The sequence below is a fragment of the Myotis brandtii genome, unplaced genomic scaffold, assembly GCF_000412655.1.
Source record: "Myotis brandtii unplaced genomic scaffold, ASM41265v1 scaffold19, whole genome shotgun sequence".
Taxonomy (NCBI): Eukaryota; Metazoa; Chordata; class Mammalia; order Chiroptera; family Vespertilionidae; genus Myotis; species Myotis brandtii.
Genome location: NW_005357075.1, coordinates 545,165 through 553,463, shown reverse-complemented (window position 1 = coordinate 553,463; position 8,299 = coordinate 545,165). Strand labels below are relative to the sequence as shown.

Below are 8,299 nucleotides of genomic sequence, written 5' to 3'. Positions count from 1 at the left end.
GCGCCCAGCCGGGGTCTGCCTCAGAGCAGCCTCCGCGTTGGTTCATAGGCGAAGGAAGAGGACGACCAGGCGCCCGGGGTAGGGGCGTCCGCGGGGAGATGGAGACGGGTCTGGGGATGGTCCGATTAGAGGCGATCCCGGCGGTAAGCGGAGAAGCCCGCCTGGCGGAGGTGGCGGGGATCTGTCTGGACCGGAACCCGGTTCTGGGGTTATTTCCTAGGGCCTCCCACATGTCATCACCCCGGAACAGGTCAGGGAGGTTTACTGAAGGAAGGAAGGTCAGAGGTAAGAAGGGGGCCGTGCTGGGGAAGAGGCCAGGTTGTAGGGATCTTGCCAACAGCCCCAAGCACAAGCCGTGCGCCTGGCCTATCTTGGCTTGTCCTTGGCGCAGGCTGTTTGGAGCAAAGTACCTGCCGGATGCTGAGGGCCTTGCTGAATGTCCCGGCGCTCTGAGGAGGTCCTGTAGGTGCTGCCTGTGCCACAGGTGCAGCGTTTTGGGTGCCCAAGGCCATAACATGGGTACCTAACAGATGAATAGCGCTTCAGTGTGCAGATACTTCGCATAGACCGTTTCCTCTGACCTCCTCGGCAGTCCCGTGGACAAGATGATGGAACTACCCTCCGCAGTCAGAAAAAACAGCCTCAGACAGACTGAACGACGTACTGGGGGTTACTCAGCGGCTTAGAGATAATGCCAGGACCGGACCCTCGTCTTCTGATTCTCAGCCATTTGCACGTCACATTGTATGTATCATCCTGAGAGCAGCCTGGCCGGCCCCGTGTCTGCCTCCCTCAGTGAATGAAGAAGTCCATCAACTTTGCAATGCTTTTAGGTTGCTGTTCTTCCTGATTCCAGAGTCTCCCTTCTCCCCAGCGCCTTCCATTGGCTGACGTGGATGGAACAAGCTATTCTGAAACGTCTCTTTTCTGAGCAAGTGTGCTGTGGACAGAGTTTCAGTTCATGCCCAAAGTGGGGTGCAGGGGAGACGGTAGCTGAAGAGGTCACTGAGGGACAGGACCGGTCTGGGCTTCCTTATTGCAGCTGGACCATCCCCTACCACTGCCGACGCAGAGTCCTTTAATTCCTCAGTTTCTCCTTTCCTCACTGCTGGCACTCTGCTGGCACTTCCTGGTGTTTGACGGCATCTGGAACCTGAAGAATTTCGGAGGAAGATATGCTCTGCGGAAGCAGCATAGCACAGTAGTTTAACAGCTTTGCTTGAGGGCCAGTGGCCTGGCCTCAAATCTTAGTTCTGCCACTTGCTAAATTCTGCGACAATGGGTAAATTCTCTGACCTCGGACACATTGTGTGCTTAGTTTGACCCTCGGACACATTTAAGGCTTAGTTTGACCATTTGACCAATTATAAAATGGTGATGATTATTGTGCCTAGGTTTATTGTGAGGATTTAAAGAGCTATTCCTTGCATAGCCCTTAGCATGGTGACTAGCCCATGGTAAGCATTAGTAAATGTAGCTACTACTACCAGTACCATGAAATACTTGTCTTCTCTCCTCTCTACCCTGGGAACAGCAGAAAACCCTTTCTCTGAATTCTTTGTATTCTTATGACTTGCATTTCATAGTGATCCATTATTGTTGTTTTCATTTTTATCGTTTTTGAGCTCCATTTGTAAGTTTCATCATAGGCCCTGCAGCCCCTGTGCCTCTGCAGTCTTAGTGGAGAGCTTCTGTTTTGGAGCCAAATTACAGTCTAGATTTGGCCTCTCCACCTTCTCAGCCCCTCCGTTTTCTCATTAGCTAAAATGAGCTGTGAGGCTGAGAGCCGGAGCATAAACATAGTAGCTGCTCATCGTAGCTGGCACAGGGTAGCTGCCTACTAAATGGTGTTGATGGTCATGATCAGATTCCTCATTTGGAGTCAGGGGTATGTGGGGACTGGAATGGGACATTGCGTTACGCCTACTGTATGCCCTTTTCTTTCTTTGCAGTCGCGGGGAGCTGCAGCGGGAGTCAGACTTCATGGCTAGTGTAGACAGCAGCTGGATCTCCTGGGGGGTCGGAGTCTTCCTGCTGAAGCCCCTCAAGTGGACTCTTTCCAACGTGCTCGGGGATAATAAGGTTCCTGCCGAGGAGGTGCTCGTGGCTGTGGAGCTGCTTAAGGTGGGTGCTCGGAAGGGAGGGCTGGGTGTCCTCTGCTGACGGCTCCTCCACACCCCTTCAGGCATCACTAGAAGAAGAACATAGTTTTTTACATGGTGATGGGCAGTAACTGAGTTCACCTAACCTCCCTTATTCCGTACTTTATTCTGTAGCATTGTTTAGTTGTTAGTTGGACTGCTACATCTCAAAGGTGATTCTCTGTCTAGGAATTGTCAGTAACATACAGTTGATTATTTTCTGTATTTGTACAGATTCGTGATAAGCTAACAGTTTAGAAAATGCTTTGCCTTCTGTAGTTTACTGACAAGCATTTCCTGAGGACCTTGTGACTGTCAGCTTTGCTTCCCACAAATCAGCAAACTAGGTTCATATTTTCTCTTCTCTGGCTATAACCTTCCCCATTCCAGCTTACTACAGGCCTTACAGGCCACCAGGCCCTGATCCCGTCCTGCTCTCCTGGTCAGTCAGCCTCCTGGCCTGTTTCCCTCCCCAGCCTAGAGCATGCAGCTATGCCTGCTTCCCTCCTTGTACCCTCAGCTCCTTTGCCACTCTCCCGGTCCACAACAGGGGCACCAGCAAATCCACCATCTTAGCTCAACCCCACAGTCTCCATCCCTGCCAGAGAAAGTCACCCTATCACCAAAATTGGGTCCCTTTCACAGCCCTGGGCTTTAGGAGGACCCTAGAGCCACTCTGCAGCCTGGTTTTCTTGTCCTGGCCCAGCCCCTCACACGCTCCCTCCATTCTCTGCCCTCTCCGCTGTCTGCAGACACTTGATGGAGAAGGTAGACTCCTGCGTCAGCGCCGTCAGTGTTCTGTTTACTGCCGCCACTGTAACCTCCTCTAAGCCCTTCCTCCTGGGCAGAGCCCAGAGGTGAAGTGCCCTTCCTCTCTTCCACTGGGCTCTTGAGTCTGCCCCTACACTGCTTGCCCCCGGCCCATCAATTAGCCCTCGATCTGTATATTCCATCTCCCTCTCTTTGGTGCTCACCACCTTCAGCCTCTAAACCCACTCAACTCCTGTGTGGGACCTGGGCCGCTGCCTAGTTCCTGCTCTTTCTCCTTCTTGTCCAAGCTTTGTCATCACCACTTCCTCGCCTCCCACACTGTCTTTGACCTAGTGCCCACCTGCTTCAGCCCTACCACTCCACCAAAACTGCTGTGGACAAGATTAGAGTAACCTTTGAGAGGCAGAGAGAGGTAGGGAGGGGGAGGAAGAGAGAGAGAATACAAGGTGCCTGAACTGTGTACTTTGCAGAAGTATACTGCAGACAGTAGCTATATTTGAAACTGCAGACCAAACCCAACATCAGGGTCCTTGCATAGCCCTGGAGGCTTCCACACAGCTGGATGCAGCTCAGAATCCCTTCCCCTGCCCCAAGAGAAGCTCGTTTCTCCTCCTCTCAGTGGACCTCCAACCTCTCTGCCTCAGAATGAGAAGGAAGCCTCCAAAATCTACCACCTCTCCTAGTGCCCCAGGAGTGTTGACTGAGCAGTACTTATTTCCTTCAGGGGGACACCTCTCTGCCCCACGGCACTCTGCCTCCTCCCTCATGGATATCCCCCGACCCACTGCTTAGCCAAGGCCCCAGAGAAACTACAGGGTGGTTTGGGGGGGTTCCGTGCCAAGCCCCCTTCCTCTGTGCAGTCTTACCTCAATGTCTCCAGCCTGGAGCAAAGGGAGACAGATCCATTTATCCCCACACGAGTCCAAAAACAAAGTTTGGACTCAGTCTTTTGAGAGCAAAGGCAGAGATGGAGGTGGAAATGGAATTACATAAGTCTTCCAAGAACCACCTAATATTTGGCAGCAATGTAGTTTAATCCTATTTAGGTAGAAAAATAAATCTTCTAGCTCTGTAGGGGCATGGTCCTGTTATATCTGTACCCAGTGTATGTCACTAAACAGAACATGTACTATTTAATCTCATTCTGCTTTCTAATATTTGGTGACTTCACTGTTTTCTCCTGGGATGGAGACTTATTTATCTCCTTGAAACTAAAGGGTCTTATCTGGATATTTTCTGAAAGAAAGAAAACCTGCTTCTGAGGTAAATTGATTTTCTCAAGTCTAGTTATAGAAAGCAATCAGTCATTTTTTATTTGAAAAAATACAAAACGAAAAATTTGCCCATTGATTTTGCTATTTTAAAAAAGTATACAAAGAAATGAAAATTTCCTTTCTGTTCATCCCGTTTCTGTCTCTTTGGATATGTTCCCTTCCCAGGTGCGTGCATAGACGCGCAGGTGTGTGTGTTTGTGTGTGTGTGTGTGCGTGTGTGTGTGTGTGTGTGTATGTGTGTGCGCGCTAACAGACATTTGTTATTGACCCTGTCTCACACTATTATATTACTTTACATTCTATTTTCTTGTTAGCATTCAGTACTTCCTGAAAATTTTTATCTACTTGTTTGTTTATTTATTGTCCTCTACCAGAAGAGAGCAGTTGCTGGGACTTTGGGAACAGAGTCAATGAATATTTGTTGAATAAATAAATGAATATGCACATACATACATATGTATGCACATATACTCCATTTTTTCCCAGAAGTGGAATCTTATTTTATCTGTTGGTCTGCAACCTGCTTTTTGCTCTTTTCACTCTAATGTATCATGAGCATCTTTCCAGGTCCCTCCACAATATAGATTTACTGCATTCTTTTGGATGGCTGCATGATAATCTATAAATATACCACAATTTATGCAGTACTTACCACATGGATGGACAGTTAAGTCACTCCAATTCCTCTGTTACAAAAAAAAATATGTATTTGACAGCTTTGTCTGTACATCTATGTACTTCTTTTATTTTTATGAAATTGACTTCTGGAAATGTATATGTACATTTTACATTATAACAAATTGTCAAATTACTTTTCAGAAATTTGTACTAGTTTGCACTTTCTTTAAGACTACATTAAGTGTACAGTCTCCCCACATTCTCCGTCAGTACTGGATAATATCAGTCTTATAAAATTTGCCAATTTGATGAACAAAAATGATACTTCATCAAATCAAAGGGTTTGAGCATCTTTTCAACTATCTATTAGCCATTTACATATACCTTCTGTGAATTGCCTATTTATATCCAGTTTTTATATTGGATTGTTAATCTTTTATATTAATTCATAGGAATTGTCTATGTATGATGTATATGTGTGTATGTGTATTTAGGTTTAGGGCTATAAATACTGTTTCTCAGTCTCTTGTTTGCTTTTTATTTTTATGTATGATGTCTTTACCATATAGAAATTTTCCTATTTCTGTAGTCAGATATTTCCATTTTTTTTTTTATTAAATCTTTATTGTTCAGATTACATTTGTTCCTCTTTTTTTTCCCCCCCCATAACTCCCCTCCTCCCATTTCCCGCCCCACCCTCCGCCCTCACTCCCCACCCACTGTCCTCATCCATAGGTGCACGATTTTTGTCCAGTCTCTTCCCGCATCTCCCATTTCCCTTTCCCCCCCAAGAATAGTCAGTCCATTCCCTTTCTATGTCCCTGATTCATTATAATCACCAGTTCATTCTGTACATCAGATTATTTATTCACTTGATTCTTAGATTCACTTGTTGATAGATGCATGTTTGTTGTTCACAATTTGTATCTTTACCTTTTTCTTCTTCCTCTTCTTAAAGGATACCATTCAGCATTTCGTATAATACTGGTTTAGTGGTGATGAACTCCTTTAGCTTTTCCTTATCTGTGAAGCTCTTTATCTGACCTTCAATTCTGAATGATAGCTTTGCTGGATAAAGTAATCTTGGCTGTAGGTTCTTGGTATTCATCACTTTGAATATTTCTTGCCATTCCCTTCTGGCCTGCAAAGTTTCTGTTGAGAAATCAGCTGACAGTCGTATGGGTATTCCCTTGTAGGTAATTGAGTCTCTTTCTCTTGCTGCTTTTAAGATTCTCTCTTTGTCTTTTGCTCTTGGCATTTTAATTGTGATGTGTCTTGGTGTGGTCCTCTTTGGATTCCTTTTGTTTGGGGTTCTCTGCGCTTCTTGGACCTGTAAGTCCATTTCTTTCACCAGGTGGGGGAAGTTTTCTGCCATTATTTCTTCAAATAGGTTTTCGATATCTTGCTGTCTCTCATCTTCTGGCACCCCTATGATTCTGATGTTTGTTCTCTTGAAGCTGTCCCAGAGGCTCCTTACACTATCTTCGTATTTTCGGATTCTTTTTTCATTTTGCTTTTCCGGTTGGGTGTTTTTTGCTTCTTCGCATTTCAAATCTTTGACTTGATTCTTGCGCTCCTCTGGTCTGCTATTGGGTGTCTGTATAATATTCTTTATTTCAGTCCGTGTATGCTTAATTTCTAGTTGGTTCTTTATCATAGCATCGAGGGTCTCATTAGTTTTCGTGAGTCTCTCCTCAAGTTTATTGGCAGCTTCTAGCACATTCTTGCAAGCCCTCAAAATTGCATTTTTTAGCTCTATATTTTCCATTTCTGTCATGTTTTTTTGTCTCCGCATTTTTTATGCTTTCTTGGAGTACCCCCTTGTGGTCTTTGTGCGCAGTCTTGTTCTAGTTAAGCCTTGATTGTTGTAGTTAATCCTGGAGGGATTTGACCACCAGGCCGACTGGCTGTGAGAATCAGCTGTGTCTGCCGCGGGAAAACTTCTGTCCTCTGGAGAGGGGCTAATCTAGCCTTTGCCTGAGGCGATCCGGCAAATGGCTCTGCGCAGGGCTTGGGCGGGGCGGGATCAACAGGGCGGGCAGAGGGAGCAGTTATGGCTGTTCTCAGTCCCGTTCCCAGAGGCTCTGCTTCTCAGAAGCCCAGGAACCACTGCAAACCTCGGAGAGAAAGCTGCCCTCACGTTCCAACTGATGCCAGACAATCCTGCTTCTCCCGTTTGAGTCTGAGTCCCTAGAGACTCGCCCGGATCTGGAGCTCAGAGTCTGAGACTCCCTTCTGATTGAAAACGACAACCGCTCCCTCAGCCACCAGCCCGCTTTGCGCGCGCACCTCCGCACCTTTATATTTTCCACACTGCGCCTCCTCTGAGCCTCGGTATGCTGTTGTCTTTCCTTCTAGTTGAAGAGTCTCTCCTCAGCCAGCCTTCCTGTGGTTCTGGGTGATGTCCGTTCCGTCTTTTAGTTGCATTTTTGAAGTGGTTGTTTGCCGCAGCAGTCTCCGGTGTTTACCTATGCTGCCATCTTGAGTTATCGGTCAGATGTTTCCATTTTTTAAAAAATATATTTTTATTGATTTCAGAGAGGAAGGGAGAGGGAGAGAGAAATAGAAACATCAATAATGAGAGAGAATCATTGATTGGCTGCCTCCTGCACACCCCACACTGGGGATCGAGCCCACAACCCAGGCATGTGCTCTGACCAGGAATGGAGCCATGACCTCATCATTCATAGGTCGACACTCAACCACCGAGCCACGCCAGCCAGGCTCAGATTTTTCTTTATGGCTACTGAATTTCTGGTCTTGCTTAGGAAGGCATCTTCTACTTTAACATTTTAAAAATATTTTCTTCAAATTATTTTACACTTTCATTTTCTCCATTTAAAGTTCAATAATTTGGTATTTATTTTTGTATATGTGGTGAGGAAAAACGATTTTCTTCCAAATGGATAACCCGTTGTTTTAACATCACTCATTTAAAATGTTGTGTGCCATTAATCTATTTGTGTATTGATACCATCCTGTAACTTTATACTAAGTGTTGTTATCTGCTGGGGCAGTCAATCCAAGGAAAACTTTAGGTTGTATCTTAGTAGACTCTTCTGCTGCCTTTGACACTGTTGACCAGTCCTTAACATTTTCCATTTCTTTGACTTTGTTGTCATTATACCGTGGGTTCTCCTTGGTTCTTCCTGAGCAGTGTTTCTGGATCTCATTTGTGAGCTCCTTCATCTCTTAAACGTTGGTCTTCCTTCAGTCTATTACTTCACTCTATGAATTTCCTTGTGATTTTAATTACCTTCTATCTCCTGTTCGGGTATCTCCTTGAGCTTCAGATTTGTATATCCATTTATCTGCTGTATAGCTTTTCTTGGATGTACCTCAGGCATCCTAAACTAACATATCCAACATAGAATGTTTTGTCTTTCATTTAAAATACTAGAGGCCCGTTGCAGGAAGATTCCTGCAAGAATAGGGCTTACTGTGGCTGGAGGAAAGCAGAGAAGGGAGCAAAACCCGCTGAGGCGGGCTTCGCTC

General features: G+C 45.7%; 1 protein-coding gene across 1 annotated transcript in view; it reads left to right on the top strand.

The window, feature by feature from the left end:
* Positions 1 to 8,299, top strand: part of CHMP7 (charged multivesicular body protein 7) — a 14,988-nt gene that overhangs the window by 477 nt on the left and 6,212 nt on the right. Inside the window, exon 2 of the mRNA XM_014538298.1 lies at positions 1,907 to 2,124. Within this exon, the coding sequence (XP_014393784.1) occupies positions 1,907 to 2,124 (218 nt within the window). The remainder of the gene's footprint in view (positions 1 to 1,906; positions 2,125 to 8,299) is intronic.